Genomic DNA, 24889 nt, shown 5'->3' on the forward strand with positions numbered 1-24889 from the left:
AATTTGTGGGTTCGAGCCCCACATCGGGCTCTGTGCTTACAGCTAGCTCAGAGCCTGGAGCCTGTTTCAGATTCTGTGTCTTCCTCTCTCTCTGACACTCCCATGCTCACGCTGTCTGTCTGTCTGTCTCTCTCTGTCTCTCAGAAATCAATAAAACATTAAAAATAATTTTTAAAAAAGAATTATCCACGATGATCAAGTGCAATTCATTCCTGGGTTACAGAGCTGGTTCAATAGTAGCAAATCAATCAATGTGACTACATTAACAAAAGAAAAGATAAAAACCATATGATTCTGTCGACAGATGCAGAAAAAGCATTTGACAAAATACAGCATCGCTTCTTAATAAAGACCCTCAAGAAAGCCAGGATAGAAAGAACTTCCTTAAACATCATAAAAGCCACTATTGAGAAGCCCACAGCTTATATCATCCTCAACGGGGAAAAACTGAGAGCTTTCCGCCTGAGATCAGGAAGACCACAGGGATGTCCACTCTCACCACTGTTGTTTAACATAGTGCTGGAAGTCCTAGCATCAGCCATCAGATAACAAAAGGAAATAAAAGGCATCAGAATTGACAAAGATGAAGTCAAATTTTCACTTTTTGCAGATGATGTGAAACTATATGGAAAACCCAACAGACTCCACCAGAAGCACACTAGTACTGAACCATGAATTCAGCAAAGTCACAGGGTACAAAATCAATGTACAGAAACCAGTTGCATTTTTATACACCAATAATGAAGCAACAGAAAGAGAAATCAAGAAACTGATCCCATTCACATTTACACAAAATACCATAAAATACCTAGGAATAAACCTAACCAAAGATATAAGAGATCTGTGTGATGAACACTACAGAAAGCTTATGAAGGAAATTGAAGAAGACACAAAGAAGTGGAAACACATTCCATGTTCATGGATCGAAAGAATAAATATTGTTAAAATGCCATTCCTACCCAAAGCAATCTACACATTCAATGCAATCTCAATCAAAATTGTATCAGCATTCTTCTCAAAGCTAGAACAAACTATCCTATAATTTGTATGGAACCACAAAAGACCCCAAATAGTCAAAGTAATATTGAAGAAGAAAACCAAAACGGGAGGCATCATAAACCCAGACTAACGTCTGGACATCACCATCCCAGACTTTAGCCTCTACTACAAAGCTGTCATCATCAAGACAGTATGACACTGGCACCAAAACAGACACATAGACCAATGGAATAGAATAGAGAACCCAGAACTGGACCCACAAATGTATGGCCAATCAATCTTTGACAAAGTGGGAAAGGGTATCCTATGGAAAAAAGACAGCCTCTTTAATGGATGGTGCTGAGAGAACTGGACAGCAACGTACAAAAGAATGAAACTAGATCACTTTCTCACACCATACACAAAAATAAACTCAAAATGGATGAAGGACCTGAATGTGAGACAGGAACCTATCAAAACCCTAGAGGAGAAAGCAGGAAACAACTTCCTTGACCTCAAACGCAGCAATTTCTTACAAGACACGTCCCCAAAGGCAAGAGAATCAAGAGCAAAAATGAACTACTGGGACCTCATTAAGATAAAAAGCTTCTGCACGACAAAGGAAACAATCAATAAGACTAACAGGCAACCTACGGAATGGGAAAAAATAGTTGCAAATGACATATCAGATAAAGGGCTAGTATCCAAATTCTATAAGGAACTCACCAAACTCCACACCCAAAAAACAAATAATCCAGTGAAGAAATGGGCAGAAGACAAGAACAGACACTTCTCCAAAGAGGACATCCAGATGGCCAACAGACACATGAAACGATGCTCAGCATCCCTCCTCATCAGGGAAATACAAATCAATGCCACACTGAGATACCACCTCATGCTGGTCAGAGTGGCTAATATGAACAAACCAGGAGACTATAGACGCTGGCAAGGATGTGGAGAAATGGTCAGCATAGAGCCAGCTTGGGATTCTCTCGCTCTCTCTCTCTCTCTCTCTCTCTCTCTGTCCCTTGCCCCATGCATGCTGTCTCTGTTTCTCTCAAAATAAACTTTAAAAAATCAAATAATAATAATAATAATAAATTAATAAATAGACTTTCTCCAAACTTTCATTTAATTTCTCTCAAAGGGCAAAAAAATATTAGGGTACTTATAATTTACTGTGCTGCTTAAGCAGGAGTAGAAAAAGCAGCAAGGCTGGCCTCCTTGAAATTGCTGCCCAAAGTCTACTAGGAGGGAAAATTTCCCAGCTGGGTAGAGGTAATTTAATTCTCTGTAATCTCTCAAAGAATAATCTCAAAACATCTTGAAAAGAAACAACTAGTATCTCCTAACTTTCCTTTTGTCATTTTCTTCTTAATTTGGGCTGAGTCACAAGCAGGTATTTCTTAGGAAGGCCATTAGGAAAGCATACTTATGCAGGCTTTTTATTAGCAAACTTCTGACCTGCCTATTTGATTGTCTTCCCATCCCACAGCCAGCAACCTCCCACTGAAAAACTCATAAAAGAGGTCATACAGTGGACTCAAGTGCCATTTTTCCACTGAGGCTTTTCCTTTGTAGGTGTTAAGTCTCACTGTCAGTGTCACTTTTTCTCTATAGTCTCACTCTTCAGATGGCAACATAAGCCAAAATCAAGACAAACAAAACTCTGGTCCTCCTCCTCCAAACCAAATTGAGGAGAAAAAGACAGACAAATGATAGAAAAGTTAACTCTGAGAGAACAATTAAATAGTCAAAAATTATATACCTATAGACCATGCAGAAAAAATATTTTCAAACATTGTATGTCAGTGCAAAGATGTAGTCATTTTTATAAACTTAGAACACAAATTAAAATCAAAGGCCAAGTTAAGTTATTGTGCTGTACACCTTAAAATTACAGAGACTATATGTCAATTTTATCTCAATGAAACAGAGAAAAAAAAATTTTAAGTGATGATAAAACTGAGAATTTCAAAACTAAAGCTGGAAATAGAGCACAATGTCTGGTTGTCAGGTGGCCTATCACTATAGCTTTTTGAACTGAGATAAATCACAAATCAGTTGAATTTTAGTTTTCATATCTCACATTAACATAATTAAACTTATTGAATCTGACTTCATTGTAGGAAAGAAAATTTCAAAAGTAGTGTGGCCAACAGACCCTAAGGTGATCTCCAATGATTTTATCTCCTGGTATTCACACTTTTGTGTAATCCTCTCCCCTGAGCATGGGTAGAACCTGGGACTTCCTTCTAACCAAAAGAATACTGGAAAGGTGACACTATATTACTATTATGATTAGGCAACATTATTTGGCAAAGATGATGACAGCTATGGATGGAAACCAGTCAACACCCAGAAAAAAGCAGAGCATTCAGTCATACAAAAGAAGGATATGAATTATTTCTACCAACAACCTGAATTAGTTTGGAGCAATTCTTTCCCAGTCAAGCCTCCAAATGAAATTGCAATCCAATCAACATCTAGATTACAATCTTAGGAAACCCTGAGGAGAGGATCCAGATAAACTGTCCTCAAAATCCCAACTCATGGTACTGTGAGATAATAAATGTGTTTTTTTTTAAGCCAGTAAGTTTGTGGTATTTCATCACACAGCAGTATAAAGTAATATAAGTAGGCAGTGCAACCATGCATTTGTTCACTCTGACCATTAATGTCAGATGTGTCAATGTGCTCTGGATAAATTAAATACATGGATAGCAAACTTTTGTTTAATCATTAGTTTTAACCTTCTAGACTCTCATTCACATCACCCAAACTGCATTTCTAAACTGGATAACATACTAACAGAGTTTCCATTCTTTCTCATAATCAATCTTTCCCCTTTCTCTCCCCTCTTTTTCTTTCCTTCCTTTCTCAGTCCCCTAGTCTCTTCCTGCCTCTCCACTTTCCTACCTTCCCTCTTTCCTTCACTTTTTCTTTTTAAACAAATGCTTCATTTCAAGGATCACCTCTTCCTGGAATATTTCATCAGTGTTCCACTACACTTTTATATGGCTCTATAATGAAACTTCTCAGTTAAGATATTATAATGGAATGGTAAATGAGAATCTTTGACTCTTTTCCTTTTTGATTTATAGTGGTGAAATTCTTCTATTTATGAAAGAAGAGGGGCACCTGGGTGGCTCAGATGGTTAAATGTCCGACTTCAGTTCAGGTCATGATCTCACAGTTCATGGGTTCAAGCCCCGTGACGGGCTCTGAGCTGTTAGCTCAGAGCCTGGAGCCTGCTTCGGATTCTGTGTCTCCCTCTCTATCTGCCCTTCCCCAGCTCACACTCTGCCTCTCTCTCAAAAAATAAACATTTAAAAAAAAAAAGAAAGAAGAAAGTATGAAAAAATAGAAACAACCTGTTACTATGCCACATGCTATCTTGCCAGTTGTAACTAAAGTAATAAATTCATCAGAGTCACTTCATATTTGTGTGTATGATATAAATAGTTAGTAATATCAGCAAATATAGAACAACTATTATCAATTAACTGAACTATATCTTTTAAAAATATTGCAGATATACTACCAATATCTAATGGAGATACTTTCTGCAGGCAAACAAACGTTCTCTTTTAAAGAATTAACAATTTTTAACAATGTATATTCTTATTTAAATAAACAACTGAGTTTACCTGCTCTTTTTCTGAGACTACCTACTCTCTCATTTAATTAGGGTATCACACCATTCCAGCCACAGGTATCTGTCCTATGACTGATCAACCAAGACAGATCGCCTTGGTGACTGGCTGATGTCACATGATCAAATTAGCCAGCGTAATAAGGTCAGAACTCTTCCATGAGGTTTTACATTTCAGAGCCAGAAGTAAAGAGAGAGCATGGAGCTAGAAGAAAGGAAATTAGAGTAGCAGCCATCTTCCTGGTTTCATGGAGAAAGTCTGACTGTCTAAGTGAGACTAAAGCCAACGAAGACCAGAAGAAATGATGGCAGAGGGTAAAAAAGAAACTCATTTGCACAAACTCCCTCAATCTATTCTTTGGGGTTTCCATACCTGATCTGGTTTATAGGCTTTCAAGATTCTATGAGAAGTACACCTTAGTTACACAAGCCAATCAAATCCCATTTTACTTTTTAAGCTAGTTTGACTCAGGTTTCTGTACTATGAAAATATAAGAGCCCACTGATTAAAATGATACATTATTTCATTTAAAAACTCTAATACTATATTGGTGATCTATATGCCTCAGGTGGCAAACTCAACTTAGATATTGTCCATCTTCAATCATATAGTCCTTGACTACAAAAACGATGTCTGTTAAACCTAATTCTGAAAAACTGAATACAAGCATCTACAGTGTTTTCTGATTAAATTCTAAATAAATCCACAAAAATATACATTCTCAGGAACATGTGGAAGGATAGAAATGAGGAAGAGTCTTCTAAAAGCAAAGTAAAATCAAAAGTCTTTGGATTTGCAGTTCTGACATATAACATAGTACTACAATACTATAGTACCAGCCTAAATTAAGCTGTATTGTTCCCATATACACTTTACAGACCAATAAATAGATAACCCAAAAGAGAACCTGACTAAAAATGACAAAAACTTACATTTAGAGACAATATTACAAAGACAACTTTGTAGCTGTCTTAGATTTAGCAGAACTGTTGGAAGCAGAGCAAAATGAATGATCAATAATGTTTAAACTGTTGCCATTAAAAATGCATTTTCATATCAAATGAATTTATCTTCAGAGAAACAAAGGGTAACTATAAAAATTGTTGTATTTTGTTTAATAAACATTAAACGTCTCAAAGACACTCTAAAACTGAAATTCAACAAATAGACCATAAAAAATCATTAACTAAATTCATCTACCTGAACATGAGATATGAGAATGTACAGCTCTATGGAAAATAACCACTTCAAAAACTGCTGTTTATCCTCTGCTGACTGGCATTTTTAAGAAATTCAGTTCACCATAGCAACCTGTCTTAACACCAGCAGATAAGTACAGGCTATATTTAGATAATGATTGCTTTCCGGATGGCAATCCTGTCTTTCCTTTACATTTAATGCCATGATCCAAAGGACCAAGCTATCACTCAATCAGACAATAGTGTGAAGTCATATACTCAGGGGGATAAGATTATGTTTCAGAACCATGAAAAGAAGTTAAGATTTGTAAAGAAGTACATTAAGATAAATAAAATTTTCATGTCTAAGGAATTTATAATCAGATAAACTATTTTGTTGAATTTTATCTATGACATGCTATCATTAAGCACTAATCATCTATAATATTAAAATACATTTTGACTAGCACAGTGTTATTTTTTTTTAAACTGTATGCTGCATTTCCAATCTGGTATCATTTAACTAAAAAAGAATTTTTTTACATAAAAGCAATCCTTTACAGATGAGGTATAACAAGAATTACAGTACTACAAGGCGAGTGATACAATACAAAATAAGGGAAGTTAATTAAAATGCTATTGTTACAAAATTACTATGGACATATTTACACTTTATACTCTTCATAATGATAATGAAAGGAAATAAGTAACATAGTTCTATACAGTTTTACCACAGAATATACCAAAGTATCACAACAAACATTTTTCTTTACTGTCTAGATGAGTTGCATTGTTTTCATTAAAAAGACAAAATGTAAAGAAGTAAAGTTCAATTAAAAATACCAAGAACATATCACCTCACACCCATTAGGACTATACTATCAACAACAATAACAACAACAAAAACCATAAAAATCAAAAAAATATTGGGTGTTGGTAAGGAAGCAGACAAATTGGACCCCTTGGGTATTGTTGGTGGGAATATAAAATGGTGCAGTCATTATGGAAAAAACAGTATGGCAGTTCTTCAAAAATCAAATACAGAATTACCATATGATACAGAAATTCTGCTCCTGGGTATATAACCAGAAGAATTGAAAGCAGGATCTTAAAGAGATATTTGCACATCGATGTTCATAGCAGTAGTATTCACAATAAACAAAAGATTGAAGCAACCCTGTGTTCACTGATAGATGAACATAAGCAAAATGTGGTGTACCTATATCCAGTGAAATATCATTCATCCCTAAAAAGGAAGGAAATTCTGACACATGCTAAAACATGCAAGAATTCCCTTGGGACTATTATGCTAAGCAAAATAAACCAGTCACAAAAAGACAAATACTGCAAGATTCTACTTATATAAGATTTCTACAATGGTCAAAATCATAAGAACAGAAAGTACAACATGAGTTGCCAGAGGCTGGAAGTTGGAGGGATGAGGAATTATTGTTTAATGGTAGTATAGACTTGTAGTTCTGAAGGATGAAAAACTTCTAGGATTGGTTGTATAACAGTGTGTATATATTTAACATTACTGAACTTTACATTTAAAAATGGTTGAGATGATAAATATTATATTATGTCTATTCCATGTCAATTAAAGGAAACAGCCAAGAAGATTGACGAGAAAAAGTATTTATCCATCCATAATTTATTCAGACTTCAGAATTAAGATCTATTTTATTGAATCACCCTTTTTTATTAATCATAAGGTTATAAATTGGTAATATCTTTTTTCAAAATCTTGGTATTACTGAGACAATTGAAAATATACCCTGAGTACCATAAAGGGGAAAAAAAACCCAAAGACTGGTATATTTGTCGTGTTGTGCAAAATTCTCAAAGAATATAAACTTTCCTTATTTGACTATAAAGAAAACTACTAGTATCCTGCATTCATTATGAATTATATTTCTAGTGACAATAGATAGCCAATTCTGCTATGAATTAAACAACTGTTTCTATAACTACCTTACATAACACACATATAGGATGGTCCTAAATTTATTTTTTATTTTTTAATGTTTTATTTATTTCTTAGAGAGAGAGACAGACGTACAGACAGACAGCATGAGCAGGGGAGGGTCAGAAAGAGAGGGAGGTACAGAATCTGAAACAGGCTCCAGGCTCTTAGCTGTCTGTTAGCACAGAACCTGACACAGGGCTCAAACCCATGAACCATGAGATCATGACCTGAGCCAAAGTCGGACGCTTAACCAACTGAGCCACCCAGGTGCCTCAGGATGGTCCCAAATTTTTTAAAGCTTTTTCAAATTAAAAAAGAACAACACATGACCACCATACCCATAAACATAATCACCATCAACACAATGATTTATACAAACAGATGTTCAATTCTGTTAGTCCTTTCCATTCTTAAGTTACTTTTCCTCTTTTGATTCTTAAACAGCTTTAATAATTTCTATAAATGAATCTGAGTTCAAATAATTACTTGTGTTAAATAGATTATAAGTAAGCAATAGGAAATCTAAAGTATAAATATGGTAATGTATTTTATCTTTCATCATCAGCACATAGTCAATAGGGACTTAAAAGTATTTTTGAGAATTACCTCTATAAAGAACAAAACTAAATATATCTCAAAGAACATTATATACAGTGCTTCATTTGCATGTAATGTCATCTCTCTGGCATAGATTAAAAAAAGCAACATAAATGATTTTTTATAATGCAAATAGCATGCATTTCTCCATTTAAAGAAACAAAAATTAATTATATCATGCTAAGAATAACTTCTTATATCATGAAAAGTATGTACCATATTGGATATGTTTCTGATATGTTGAAACATCAAGTTAAATTTGATAATGCTTTTCAATGTGCTATTGAGAGACCATAATTAAAACAAAAGGTCTTATAATACAACTCAACAAATTTTACACACAGAGGAAGGAATTCCGTCTTAAAACATTTATAAGCCTAAATATAAGCTGAACTATTAAAACAGTTAAATTGTTTATTTCAAAATTCAACATACATGAAAATTAATACTTCAAACAAATCCTTAAACATATTCATCAGAAATGAATGTCAAGTTCCTCTATTTGGTCTTACACTTAACGTCTGCAGGATTGTGATAGGAACAAATATTCTCAGACTAACTACCAAAAAGAGAGTTTTTCAAGTATCTATCCCTTTTACTTCAATTTTCCGACAAGTCACATTCTGCTCTAATTATTAAAACAGATCAGAAGTTAGTAATAAGCCCAGAAAGTCTTTCTTAAGGATTCACAACCTTCTCTTCTTTTTCTCCCTAGCATCTCTCCATCATGTTCTTATATCATAGCTCACTCAGTTCATTAAGCCCAATAATTAGTTTCTTTTTTAATTTTTTAACACGTATTTATTTTTGAGAGACAAACAGAGCATGAGCAGAGGAGGGCAGAGAGAGAGGGAGACACAGAATCCGAAGCAGGCTCCAGGCTCCGAGCTGTCAGCCCAGAGCCAGATGTGAGGCTCAAACTCCGGAACCACGAGATCATGACCTGAGCTAAAGTCGGCTGCGTAACCAACTGAGCCACCCAGGTACCCCAGTAATTAGTTTTACTATACAAACTTAAGGAGTGTAATATACACATCTAGATAAATTACAGAGGACCTATCACATTATTCAATTACCTAACATAGATTTAAAAGTGTGATTTAGTCACTTCTTGTTCTGCTTTTTCATTCTCCTTTGAAGCAGTAAACCGTTAAAACTTCATTCATCCATTTACAGACACACACACACACACACACACACACACACACACACATTTGATTTGACTTTTGTACTCTGTCCAAAGAAATTCCATACCTGCTCATTTATCCAGTTACAACAAACAACATACTGCTCTAAGTGTCAATATTGACCAGACACTCTGGGATCTCTTCAGCTTAGTTTTTCTTTCTTTATTCTGTCTTCCTTTTAACAGCCTTAGTGATTAGAAGACTTATTTATTCTTTACACATCACCTACTCTCAGCATCAGCAATTCAGGTAGGTAAGTCATAATACAAATCTACCAAAAAGGTAAACACATAAAGCATTCATTAAATACACATATCTTACTATAATATTTTTTGGAGCATTTATTAAAATAACATATATGCAATTTTAACAAACCTTACACTAGTGTGGAGTACTCATCAAAGTGACTTTTATAAGGAGAAGGTTTTTTTTTTTAATGTAAAAACATTATTTCCAACATATTTTCAACTGGATATTGCAACATAAACAATTCAACTCCTATACAACTATGTAGTGTGCATTAATCAGTAAACAAATAGTAAAGATTTCTGCCAGGAGTCTAGGACAGAGGTAAATGACTGTAAGAAAAAGAAAAATCCTTACCCATGTGGTATCTACTAAGTGAATATTGCTATAGAATGACAACTCAGATATTTCCCATCATAACAACTGAAAACAAATACATTATTTTTCTACATAACATTTCCTTCTTTAAAGAATTTTGCTAAGGAACAAATATATCCCTAAATTATGAACTGGAGTGACTAATAGTACACTTTGACAACTCTTCCTTAAAAAGTTCATTCCAAATCCAAGTGGCAAAGCAAAAACAAATTCTCACTAAATTCTTACATTCAAGGCTAATGCTAAGAGACAAATGCCAAGTTAAAAGAATGATGCTAAATTAAGATATATGCTATTTAAAAAAAAGACTTAGAATAATTTTGTTCAACCCATACAGTAGTGATATGAGAAAAATCTTTCTAAGAATATGAAGACTGAATTTAAAATTTAGTGCATGATGAATATCATTCTATACTCTTGGAAGAAGTATCAGAATCTCTCAAAACACTATAAATCATTGCTGTAATCAATTATTCAAGTATAATTCTCCATGGCTTTTATATTATTAAAGTCTACATGAACACATTTTTTCCACAAAGACTATATTACACAAATAAATAATACTACTGTGACCAAAATTATGCCTTACAAATAGTACAATAATGGAATAATTTATGTTCTTCATTCAAATGGCTGAAATCTTTCAAAAAAATTAAAGTTTCCTCCCATATCCATAAGGAAAATAGAGCTCTTCATGCAAATAAATGTCATTCAACATTAATTTACCTGGAATATTTACATCCACATAAAATAGTTATATTCTTGATTAAATAATTATAGGCTAAAAGGACAAATGTCAATCTTCACTGGAATAAAAATCATGGAGAAAGAATACTGATTCCTTTTGAGGTAAAGAGAAACAAATTAATAAGAAAAAATTGAAAGACTTGAGTATGGAAACTCATTTGTAAATTCATTACATTATAAACTTCAAGATTCAGTCATTTTCAAGATTCTATGTCTTATGACTATATATTTTTAAATAACTGGAAAATTAAAGAATCAGTATCATTCAGATTCAACACATGCTTGTGTTTCACTCATCACAACATACTCAATGAATTAGTAGTAAAACTTCTGGGAGTATAGATTATATGTGATGTGAATGATTTCCTGTTACAATATATTTTACTGAATGCATTATACATATCATTAAAAAAAGCATCCATCAATACTCAATTTCTTTCTTCTCTACTTCCCAAGGCTTAACTGGTCTTGATTTTTTTTAAATAAAAGGTGATCTTACCAGATGGTAAGATCATCTAGGTATGTTCATATAGAAGATAGGACGCATAATTTATAGCAAATATGAAATTATGAAAAATTAATCCATAAAAATAGAGACACTAGTAAGAAACATTAAAAACTGAAACCTATAAAATTCTGCAAAAATTATTTACTTATTAGGCTTTCAAATGTAAAATACTACAAATATATTTTAAATATTCAAAATATTATTTATATTTTTTTATGTTTGTAATTGTTCTTACAAGTATTATAAATTACTAAAAAACTTAAAACTGGGGCACCTGGGTGGCTCAGTCAGTTAAGCGGCCAACTTCGGCTCAGGTCATGATCTCACGGTTCGTGGGTTCGAGCCCCGCATTGGGCTCTGTGCTGACAGCTAGCTCAGAGCCTGGAGTTTGCCTCAGATTCTGTGTCTCCCTCTCTCTCCGACCCTCCCCTGCTCACACCGTCTCTCTCTTTCTCTCAAAAATAAATAAAACATTAAAAAAAGAAACTTAAAATTAATGTGAGCAAATTCAATTGCACCTTCCCAGCAAATAAATTATGTATCATCTTCCCTGTTCAGTATCTACTGACACACTGGCAGGATATGATCAACCATTAGTATAGAATCCTGGAAAGTCAATTGTTAATCGTAATGCTATGTCTTCTTCTACTATCTATTTCTAAAAGAAACTATTCTATGTCTTCACTTCTACTGAAACTATTGGATGTACTTCACTATATGTAACTCAAATTGTTAGAAAAGAAAAAGTTGGAGTGCCTGGGTAGCTCAGTTGGTTAAGAGCATCTGACTCTTGATTTTGGCTCAGGTCATAATCTCACAATTTGTGAGACTGAGCCCCACATTGATCTGTCATCGAAGAAACTCCTTGGGATTCTCTCTCTCCTTTTCTCTGCCCCTTCCCCACTTGCACGTGCTCTCTCTCATTCTCAAAACAAATAAATAAGTTTTAAACAAAAAACAAAAAAAAGAGAGAGAGAGAGAGGGGGTTGCCTGGGTGGCTCAGTCAGTTAAGCATCTGACTTCGGCTCAGGTCATGATCTCATGGTTCGTGGGTTCGAGCCCCACATCGGGCTCTGTACTGACAGCTAGCTCAGAACCTGGAGTCTGTTTCAGATTCTGCACGTCCCTCTCTCTCTGACCCTCCCCTGTTCATGCTGTCTCTCTCTCTCTCTCTCTCAGAAATAAATAAAACACTAAAATAAAAATTTTTTTAAAAGAGAGAGAGAAAGAAAAGAAAAATTACTCAACCTTAAATTAATTCTTAGTTACAACTCTTTTGAAAAAAAGTCACACCAACCATGAAGTTACGCTTAGTACTGAAAACCAAATACTCACAAAGAAGGATCTTGTACGAGATCTTTGAGATTTATCCCACTGCGATCTTCTGCGAGATTCCTGAAGCAACTATCACTCACTAAACAGGAAAGGGGGAAAGAAAAAGAAAATTAATTTCAGTTTATTTTTTATTTCAATTGCTACTGACAAAATGGAATTTTAAATTAAAACTAGCTCTCTATATAGCATTCTTCCAAACAGTAATGTCGATCAACTTCTGGGCCCTAGTAGATTTAGCAACAGATATTAATATTCAATAACAAACCAATAATCTAAGCATATAAACATTATATAAATACAACACATACAGCCACAACCACTCTGGAAAACAGTATGGAGATTCCTCCCAAATTAAAAATAGAACTACCTTACGACCCAGCAATTACACTACTAAGTATTTATCCAAAGAATACAAAAGTGCTGACTCAAGGGGCACATGCACCCCAATGTTTATAGGAGCACTATCAACAATAGCCAAGTTATGGAAATAACCCAAATGTCCGTTAACTGACAAACAGATAAAGATGTGATACACACACACACACACACACACACACACACACACACACTGAAATATTGCTCAGCAATCAAAAAAGAATGAAATCTTGCCATTTGCAACATGGATGAACTAGAGTATATTAAGTGAAATAGGTCAGAGAAAGATAAATATAATATGATTTCACTCATATATGGAATTTAAGAAACAAAACAGATGAACATAGGGGAAGGTAAGAAAAATAAGATAAAAACAGAGAGGGAGGCAAACCATAAGAAACTCTTAAATAGAGAGAACAAACTGAGGGTTGCTAGTGGGGTGCTGGGTGGGGGGATGGGCAAAATGGGTGATGGGCATTATGGAGGGCACTTGTTGGGATAAGCACTGGGTGTTCTATGTAAGAGATGAATCAATAAATTCTACTTCAGAAATCATTATTACACTGTATGTTAACTAACCTGGGTTCACACAAAATTTAAAAATTAAAATAATTAAAAAATACAACACATAATAGACTAAACACATAGGTCTAAATTTTGTTCTTACTTTTATAAGACTAAATTACCAGCACATAGTGGCAAGTCACTGCTTCCACCACAACTAGAAAAAAAAAAATAAGTTGTCTCTCCAAGTTATATTTTTAAAGATGGCAGACAACAATGTGAGCTAATAAGGGTAAACGAAGAGAAAAGTATTATCTCTTCTTAGGTAAGTCAAGTTTTCTAATTGTTTTCATTTCTAGGAGGATTTGCCATGTACTATCTATGAGTCAGAAAGAGGGACACGACTAGGAAAAAGAGAAACCAGCATAGTTCTTGATGGTTCAGTGGCTGGCATGACAGACTAAAATCCACTGAAACTCTAAAACATAGTCTTCTGCTGGAAGATTTGCTGGGGGCCAGGACTGCACAAGATGATTTGGAATGAGGAGTAAAAAATAGGCCAGTGGGCAAATAATGTTTTCTATAGTACTGTGGTGATTAAGAGTCAAAGTCACACTACAGTAAGAGGAACCTATCACTTTCAGTGTAGAACTTCAGATCTCCCCTGAAAAGAATTTGCACTCAACCAAAAGTAAGGAGGGAGGTGTAGGGGGGTAGTAGAAAGGGACAGAACTCAAAAGATAAAGTAAAATTTCTCATAATTTCACACTAAGTACAAAGTCACATCAGAAATATCTGCAACACAACAGGTTTTCCCTTAAAGACATTTAAAACCAGAGGATAACAGAAGGATATATCTAAAGTTTTCGCTCTACCCAGCTAAATTTGAAACTGAGTTAAAGTGATTGACACTTAACACTAAATAACACTTACATTAATGTCTATGATACTATAATAAATGGTATTTGGTATACAACAGGAATTACAAAATGTGACGAATAATGAAAAGAAAAAAATATATGTATATATATACATATATATGTATGTATATATGTATACATAGATCCACAGATGATACAGAATCAGAAGATAAGGATTTAAGAAAACTTAAACTTTCAAAAAACTTATTTAACAAAAGTTGAATATGTAGAAAAACATTCACACTTGACGAAAGAAAGAAAATTTCAGCAAAGAATTAAAATCTATAAAATAAATCAAATAGTAATTTTAGAATTGAAAAGTACAATATCTGAAATTAGGAAATCAGTGGGTAAGTTTTATCGCTAACTCAACACAGAAAACATAGGATTTGTGAACATGAAGAGATCAGTAGAAAATATCCAAACTGAAGCAAAGATGGCGGGGGTGGGGGGAGTGAAATATTAACCAGAATAAAAGAAATATGTGGGAATCAAACAGCCCAATGTAGTTGTAGTTGAGAGAATGTAATTCCAGCTTTGGTTAAGAGAATGTGGCAAAAGCGGTATTTTCAGAAAACAGCTGAGAATATTCCAAAACTGATACAATACACTAATTCACTGACTCAGGAAGAATAGCAAAGCCCACATTGGAAAAAGTAATATAACACAATACCCAGCAGTCAAACTGCTGAAAATAAAGATGATAAGAAAATCTTAAAAACAGACAGGAGGAGAAAAAGGACATATCACTTTCAAAGGGAAAAAAAAAATTTACAGCTGAGTATTTAACATAAACTATGGAATCCAGAAGACAGTGGAAAGATATAATTAATATGCTGAGGGAAAACTGGAAATCTAAAAGTATATATACTTTGACAAAATATCCATTCCCTAATTAAGGGCAAAATAAAACTTTACTTATACAATATTTTTATACTTGTAGCATAAATATTATGTAATTATTTTTATTTCAATTTAACAATTGTATTATATATAACTTAGACAGTCATTTCTAACTTACATAAGGATCAAGGATAATATGACATTCACCTTACTCCTTTTAAAGATCCATTACCTAATATTTTATTTGGATTTTATATTCCCTTCTTTTTAATAAAATACTGAAAATTATAAATCTGGATCTCTCTCTGAATTTAATGATAATATATATAAACCATGATGCTTTAAAAACATTTGAAGTAGAAAACAATTTGGATTTTTTAAATTAAATCCAAAAAGATATTCCTCACTTTTTATTTTTTTGCCATGAGTGGAATGATTTTGATTAATATATAATTTTCATTCCATATTTAGCAGACACTGATCTCAACCTGTTGCTTTAAGACAAATTTCTTGCTTTTCAATGTTAACACAAATGCTCTTTAATACATCATTTCCTGAACAGGGCCAAGGAAAAAAATAAAATGTTGGCACACTGTAAAGAAAGTTGGTTTCCTGCTGAGCTGAACTAAAAAATTGAAGCCATAATATATCATAAAATTTGTTCTCATAAAGTTTCTTGCCTAATTTGGCAAATATGAAAGCTTAGTTATACACTTCAAGAGCGGGAAAGTTTTGGAAGCTTAATTAAAATGGAATAAACCTTTGCTCCTTTAAAGGCTTGCTAGTCAGCTATCTGTGAAATGAGTTTTGCTAAAGAAGGCACTTTTCTAAAATTCATGTCCCATCCAAATTTTAAGTTAAAAACAGAGCAAGAAACCTAAAATAGTCTGCTAACAAAAATTCTAAAACGTTAGGTGTCTATAAATTTAAAACTCATTCATTCCACAGTTTCAAAATACCCAGTAAAATAAAATCTCAAAGAAATGGTCCTGTCAAAACAATTGAAAATTATAACAAAATTTAAGTTTATACTATCTAGAGATTCCAATTAATTTAAAGTTAGACTAAACAAATTCAACAATAGTTTACATTCACAGAATAAGGTAGATATTGATATAAGTGTTTCAAAATATAAATGCTCGAATATCAAAAAGATATTTTTTGATATCAAAAAGACCCGGTTCTTGAAAACACCACATATTTTTCTAAAAAATGTCCCCTTCTATGATCGTAGTGTGAAAGTTAAATGTTTAGTAGAAAAATGTCAATATATTATGATTTTAAAATATCACCAAAATTCGGCATGTTACTTGCTTATTCTCTTCTAAACATACGTAATTAATAGCTGACATAAGAAAAATTAAACTGATTGCATAATTCTTAGTCACATTTTTCAAGATAAATCTATTTTCTGTTTTAGTTACTAAGGTGAAATTCACATAATACAAAAGTAACCATTTTATTTATATTTTTTCAAATTTTACCATTTTAAAGTATACTTTTCAGTGATATTTAGTACATTCACAATGTTATGCAATCACTACCTCTATTTCCAAAACCATTTTCATCATCCTAAGACAAAAACCTGCTACCCATTAAACAAGTCCGTATTCCTCCCTTCCCCTAATCCCTGGCGACCAATAATATGTTTCCTATCTCTTTGGATTTAATTATTCTGGAATTTGCATACAAATGGAAGCATATGATATGTGATTTTTTTGTGTCTGGATTCTTTTACTTAGCATATTTTCAAGCTTCATCCTCTCTGTAGCATGTTGCATTACTTCATTCCTCTAAATGGCTAGATAATATTCCATTGTCTGTAAATACCACTTTTGTCTATCCAATCATCTTTTTGGCCATTTGGGCTGTTTCCACTTTTTGGCTGTTGTGGATAGTGCTGAATGAGCATGTATGTACAAGCACTTGTTTGAGTACTTGTTTTCAATTTTGGGGGGTATATAACCAAGAAATTGAATAGCTAATCATATGATAATTCCAAGTTTAATTTTTTGAGGAACTGCAAAATTGTTTTCCAAAGCAATTGCACTATTTTACATTCCACCAGCAATGTAAGAGGATCCCATTTCACCACATCCACAATCATTAATGTCTTTTTTCCTTGGTTATAATAGTGGGGTGTAAAATATCATCTCATTATGGTTTTGATTACATTTTCCTAATGATAAATGGGGTGGAGCATCTTTCCATGTGCTAAACACTAGTTGTATATCTTCTTTGGAGAAAGGTCTATTCAAGTCATTTGTATACTATTTAATTGGGTGGTTGATCTTTCTGTTGTTGAGTTGTAATGTAGTTATATATTCTGGATACTAGATTCTTTTTTTTTTTTTTTTTTTTTTTTTTTAAAAATNTACAGATCTCTTGTACCTGGATACTAGATTCTTATCAGACATATGATTTGCAAGTTTTTTATCCCATTCTGTGGGTTGTCATTATATCCTCTAGATAGTGTCCTTTAATGTACAAAAAGTTTACAATTTTGATGAATTTCAATTCGTCTCTTTCTTATTCAATGTCATATTTAAGAAACTATTACCAAATCCAAGGTCATAAGGAATTTCCCCTATGCTTTCTTGTTAACTATTTTATAGTTTTAACTCTTTAGGTCTTCTATCTATTTTGGGCTAATGTTTGTACATTGTGTAAGGGTAAGAGTCTGACATCTTTCTTTTACAAATGGTGTTTATCGAGTTGTTCCAGCATCATTTGTTGGAGAGGCAGTTCTTCCCCATTGAATGATCTTGGCTCTCTTGTGAAAAATCAATCACCTATACACATATGGGCTTATTTCTGGAGTAAATTCTATTTCCTTGGTCTATATGTCTACTTTTATGCTAATATCACACTATTCTCATTACTAGCTTTGTAGTGAGTTATTAAGTTGGGAACTATGAGTTCCTCAACTTTGTTTTTTCTTTTTCAAGATTTTTTCAGTTACTCATATTCCTTGCAATTCCATATGAATTAAATATTCTTACATGCCTAAGTACTACAATTTCCTACCTGCTAAAACTTCCCTGAATTCTTCAAAAAACAAAGTAAACTAAGCATAAAGTACCATTACCAAACAAACTGGATGAGTAAATAACAACAAACTAAGATAAACAACAGTGATTGAAATTTGGTAATAAAGTATTCAACCCAAAATTATAAGCCAAAACAATGTTTTGCAAAACATATTATACTATAATCATTTCACAACCATCAATGTCTTAATTTTAAATGATTTTGGGGCACCTGGGTGGCTCAGTTGGCTCAGGTCATGATCTCACAGTTTGTGGTTTGAGCCCCATGTCAGGGTCTGTGCTGACAACTCGGATCCTGTGTCTCCCTCTCTCCCTGGCCCTCCTCTGCTTATGCTCTGTCTCTCTCTCTCTCTCTCAAAAATAAATAAACACTTAAAAAATTAAATAAGTATAAGTAATTTCAAGCTGTTTTATGAACTTTGTGCGCTGTCCAAACATAGTCTCATTCTCACAAAAATTTAAACAAGAAGCAAAATCTTCTTCCCCAATACATTTGCAGATATATATTCTGAGTTCAAACTACAGTTTTAACAGCATTATTTGAATGTGACGCAAGTGCAAAGAAATATTTTATATTTCAAAACCCATTTAACTCTTCAATTGAGTTTCCACCTTATCTATAATTGGAAGTGATTATTCTGCAATGTTATTACATTGCTAAGAAAGCAAAAAAAAAAAAATCCTAACAGAATTCTAAAAACACACTGCAAATAGTTAATGTGCTCAGTTAAATTCATACATTCAGGAGGCACCTGGGTAGCTCAGTTGGCTGAACATCCAACATTTGATTTTGACTTAGGTCATGATCTCACAGTTCGGTTAGAGGAATCAAACCCTGCATCAGGCTCTCTGCTGACAATGCAGAGCCTGTCTGCAATTCTCTTTCTCCCATTCTCTCTGCCCCTACCCCACTCACACACACACACACACACACACACACACACACACACTTCTCTCTCTCTCTCAAAAGTAATAAACATTTAAAAATAAAGTCATATATTATAAGTTCATTTAGTATTTACCAATACCTGCCTGTGTGAAAAGACATTTGTGAAGATAAAATTCTTATACAAAGCAATATTAATAGATGAACATTTGTAATAAGTATTAATGACAGGGTAACTATAAACTCTAACTATCCCCCCTTCCATTCTTCAAATTGGTAAATACATATGACAATATTACACTCATTATTATATTTGGATTTCATAAATTTAAAAATTGTGGAAATTTGTTGTCTTTCTTGTTATATCAGTATATATATAATATCCTCACTTTCGCCTCTCAGACTGCAAAACCTAGAAGATATACTATCTGGCCTTTTATGGAAAAGTTTATTGAACTCTGGTTTAAAGAAACACAGTAGAATTAACACGTAATATAGAAAGTCAGTTAATGTTGTAATTTCTGGCATGTGCACTTGTATAACATATACTCCTGATTTTGCAATCAAGGTCCTAACTTATGGTCTTCTCTATTCCTTTTTATCTCTGGCCAAAGGTCATATCAAAACTCAAGTTATTGGGAAAACTTCCAAATAGCTTCATCCCTGCCCGTTAGGGTTCTCCTACCAACCCTAGATAATGTGAAATCAATGAGGACTAAATGGGAAGCCAGAAATATCATACCCACTGAGCAATACCACGGAGGCCCCACTTCAAGTATCAAAAAAAGGCCAAATTAAGAACTTGGCTTCTATCTCAACCAGGCAGTAACGAAGCAGTGCCTACCCCTTTTACCTGCCTAAGCAGTGTCTAAATAAGCCAGTTAGAATAGAAAGTTTACATAAGATTCACAGTTCATACCATAGTACACAAAATGTCCAGGTTTCGATAAAAAAATTAAGTGTCGTAACAAGAACCAGGAAGATCTCAAAGTCAATGAAAAAAATAAAACTGACAGGTGCCAACACCAAAATGGTAACAATGTTAGAATTATCCAACAAAAAATTTTAAAACCTGAGAAAAATAGACTGAAAAAAAATAAACAAGACTTCAAGGACCTATGAGAAAATAACAATAAACTAACTTTCCTATCATCTGAGTCTCAAAGGAGTAGAAAAAGAACACATGGCTGAAAAAGGTATTTGAAAAAACAATGGCTTGAAAACTTCACAAATTTCGCAAAAAACTACAAACATACAGTTTCAAGAAGCTGAGAAAACCTCAGAAAGGACAAATTTAATGAAATCTATACCAAGACAAATCATACTCAAACTTCTGAAAACTAAAGAAAAAGAAAAAAATTCTTGGAAACAGTGAGAAAGAAACTATACTTTGCCATCAAGGGAAAAACAATTCAAATGACAGCATATTTCTCATTAGAAACCAGTTAGGACAGAAAGAAGCACTTCTTCAAGTGATCAGATAAAATAGCTGTGAACTCACATGTTATATCCAGTGAAAATATCCTTCAGGGATGAAGGAGAAATTAAGACACTCTCAGGTGAAAGAAAATGAAGAAAATCTGTCACCAGCACACCTGCCTTAAAAGAGCTGGATCTGAGAAAAGAACATTCAAATTACAAAGATCTAACGAGACTGACAAATAAAAAAAGAGAGAAGAGACAAATTACCAGCATCAGATAATGTATCACTACAGACTCTGCAGAAATCAAAACAGTAATAAAGGAATATTAAAAAAAAAAAATTAAAACAGTTGAATTTATCAACATAAAGGAAATGAACCAATTCTCAAAAAACACAGATTACCACAAATAACCCAATATGAAATAGATAATTTGATAGTCCTAAAAATATTAAGGAAATTAAATCTTTAATTTTAAAACTGTCCAAAAAAGAAATCTCCAGGCTTGGATGGCTTCACTGGAAGCCATGTTCCCACCAACATCTAAAGCAAAAACAAAATTCCATAGACAAATATTTCCCATGTGAATATAGACTCAAAGCATCCTTAACAAGGGGTGCCTGGGTGGCTCAGTTGGTTAAGCATCTGGCTCTTGATTTCAGCTCAGGTCATGACCCTGCAGTTTGGGAGTTTGAGGCCCATGTCGGGCTCTGTACTGACAGTGTGGAGCCTCATAGGGATTCTCTCTTTCTTCCCTTCTCCTGCTCTCTCTCTCAGAATAAATAAATAAACTTAAAAAAAAAAAAAAAAGAATCTTAACAAAATGTTGCCAAACAAAATTCAGCAATATAAAATATAATTCTACAACATGACCAAATGGGGTTCATTCCAGGGGTGCAATGCTGGTTCAACATTTGAAAAACAACCAATGTAATCCAGCATATAAACATTAGGCTAAATAAGTACAATCACATGATCACACAATTGAAGTAGAAAAAGTGTTGATCAACATTCAATACTCCTCTATGTAAAACTTCTCAAAAATAAAAAAGCAATAAAGGAAAATTCCTCAACTTGATATATAGCATTTATAAACAATCTTCATCTAACACCATTCTTGATGGTAAAAAGACTATATGCTTTCCCCTGGAGGTCAGGAACAAAACAAAGATGTTAGTGGTCTTCACTCTTATTCAATGAAATAATGGAAGATTTAGACCATGCAAGAAGGCAATAAAAGGAAATAAAAGGCATAGAGATTGGAAAGAAGGAAGTAAACTGTCCCTTATCGTAGGTGACATGACCTTAAAAATAGAAATGAGTTCATCAAGATCTTGGGATATAAGATCAATATACAACAGTATTTTATTTCTATATACTAGCCATGACAACATGAATTGTTAAGTTAAAAACACAATGCCACTAACAAACATTCGAAAGAAAATTAAATACTCATATGTATAACCAACAAATCATGTATACTGATTCTTCTATACTGAAATTACAAACTACTAGTGAAAGAAATCTCGACGTAATAAGTGGAGAAACATATGGTGTTCATAGGTTGAAAGACTGAAGACAGTAAAGATGCCAATTCTCCCCCAAACTGATACACAGACTTAGCATGCTTCTTATTAAAATCTCAGTGAGTTTTGTTGTAAAGAATAAATTTAAGAATTCTCTGAGCTTGCACCAATGGGTTGACAAGGCTTTGGGCAGAAAGCTACCACAGGGTGAAAGCACCCAGTGTAGAAGAAAGCATAGAGCAGAAAGCCACTTCCACAGGACAAAAGTGTTCGAGAAAGGTCGAGACAGAAAGCCACCACAGCAAGGCAAAAGCACCCAGAACTTATCATTAAGTAAAAAAACCATAGAGTGGAAAGCCACTACAGAGAGAAAGCCCTCAGAGCTAATTTGTGAGAAAAATGCCTTGTGAACCCTGGTAGCATGTTCTATCTGTCTTAGCCCTTAGAAAAGTTAAGATAAACAGACACTGTGCATGGTGCCTGCAGTAAATGGCTATCTGCTTGGCACTAGGACTTTGATTTGTACTGACCCTAACCCCTAACACCACATATCTTTGAAACTCCCTTTCTCTCATACATTCGTTAATGATCACTGTTTTATGTTTGTCTCTTTCTGCACATCCATCACACATATAATCCTAATAAATAAGGAACAAGGACTCTAACTCAGGGCTCTTGTCTCCTCCTGGGCATTAGCCTCTCTTGTATTCAATTCTGCATCTGCTCTCTTACTGGACAGGAGAGAATTCCAGACTCAAAGTCTGTGACATTTTGTGTATATACAGATAATATTATTCTAAAACACATATGGAAAGGCAAAGGAACTAGAATAAATAAAACTATTTTTAAAAAATACCTAATGTGGTAAATCATTCTTCTAAATTTCAAGACTTATACAGTTAACAGTAATCATGACCATGTAGTATCCTTTAGCAAAAGGATAAACACATGGATCATTGAATCAGAATAGAGAACCCAGAAATAGAATCACACAAATATGTTCAACTCAGTTTTGACATAAATGCAAAAGCAATTCAGTAAGAAAAACCTGTACAAATGAGCTAAGGCAAGTGGATGTCCAGAGGCAAATTTTTAACCTCCACTGGTTTTACACCTTATATAAAAATTAACTCAAAATGAATTATGGACTTAATTGTGAAGTGTAAAACTGTAAAAATTTTGGAAAGAAAAAAAAAACAGAAAATCTTAGGGTTAGGCAAGGAATTCGTAAGATTTGACCAAAAAAAGTACCAGCCATGATGGGAAATATAAACTGTATTCCATCAAAATTAAAAACTTACGCTGTGTGAAAAATCTTGTTAAGAAGGTGAAAACAAAACTATAAAATGGAAGAAAACCATCTATCAAAAGACTTATCCAGAATACATAAAGAACTCTTAAAATTCAACAGAAAAAAAATAAAGTATTTTAACTGTAAAGTGGGCAGAAAACATGAAAAGACATTTTACTCAAGAGGATATACATACAGAAAAAGTGTTCAACATCTCTAGCCATTAGGAAATGCAAATGAAAACCATGAAGAGATACTATTCACAATTACCAGAACAACTAAAATTAAAAATGACATTAAAATACTTGCAAGGATATAAAGCAACTGACTCACTCATTCCTAGCTACTGGGAATGCACAACAGTATAGCTATTCAGCAATACAGTTTGGCAATTACTTTAAAAACTAAGTATGCAGGAGTGCCTGGGTGGCTCATGCAGTTAAGTGTCCAACTTGAGCTCAGGTCATGATCTTGCAGTTCGTGAGTTCGAGCCCTGCATTGGGCTCTGTGCTGACAGCTCAGAGCCCAGAGCCTACTTTGGATTCTCCCACTCTCTCTTCCCCTCCTCCACCTATTCTCTGTCTGTCTCTCTCTCAAAAATAAACATTAAAAACATTTTTTTAAAATAAGTATGCAACATTCATGCAACCTAGAAACTATACTCCTAAGCATTTACCCAAGAGTAATGAAAATTATGTTCATACCAAAACTTGTATTGGGATGTTTACAGCAGCTATGTTTATATTTGGCCCAAACTATAAACAACTCAAAAGTCCTTCAATGAGTGAACATTAAATTGTGGCACTTTCATACCAAAGAATATTACTTGGTTATACAAAGGAACAAACTACAAATATATACAACTTGGATGAATCCATTGAGAAAATAAAGTACCCTAAAACATTACATGCAGTAGGATTCCATTTATATAACTGTCTTGTAGTAACAATATTGTAAAACTGAAGAGCAAATTAGTGGTTGCCAGGGTTCCAGTGGGGTAATAGTTAAGAGGTATGTGGGTGTTTTATAAATGGGCAACATGATCACTGTGTTGATAGAAATGTGTTTCAATATCCTCACTGGGTCAACATCAACCTCTTGGTTATCACATTGTACCTCTTGGTTATCACATTGTAACAAAAGGTAAAATATTACCTTTTGGAGAAACTAGATGGAGATTACAGAGGATCTCTCTGTATTAAATCTTATAAGTAAATGTGAAAATACAATTATCTCAAAATAAAAATTTAATTTAATTTTTAAAAATTTATTACATTTTTATAAAGCATGGATA

At 33.6% G+C, this 24889-nt stretch overlaps 1 protein-coding gene across 7 annotated transcripts in view; it reads right to left on the minus strand.

The window, feature by feature from the left end:
- Window positions 1-24889, minus strand: part of GPHN (gephyrin) — a 593666-nt gene that overhangs the window by 439312 nt on the left and 129465 nt on the right. For all 7 annotated transcript variants that reach the window (XM_077767144.1, XM_077767143.1, XM_077767142.1 and 4 more), the window contains exon 2: window positions 12780-12858. In XM_077767144.1, the coding sequence (XP_077623270.1) occupies window positions 12780-12858 (79 nt within the window). The remainder of the gene's footprint in view (window positions 1-12779; window positions 12859-24889) is intronic.

This window comes from Crocuta crocuta, unplaced genomic scaffold (assembly GCF_008692635.1).
Source record: "Crocuta crocuta isolate KB4526 unplaced genomic scaffold, BGI_CrCroc_1.0 scaffold55, whole genome shotgun sequence".
Lineage (NCBI taxonomy): Eukaryota > Metazoa > Chordata > Mammalia > Carnivora > Hyaenidae > Crocuta > Crocuta crocuta.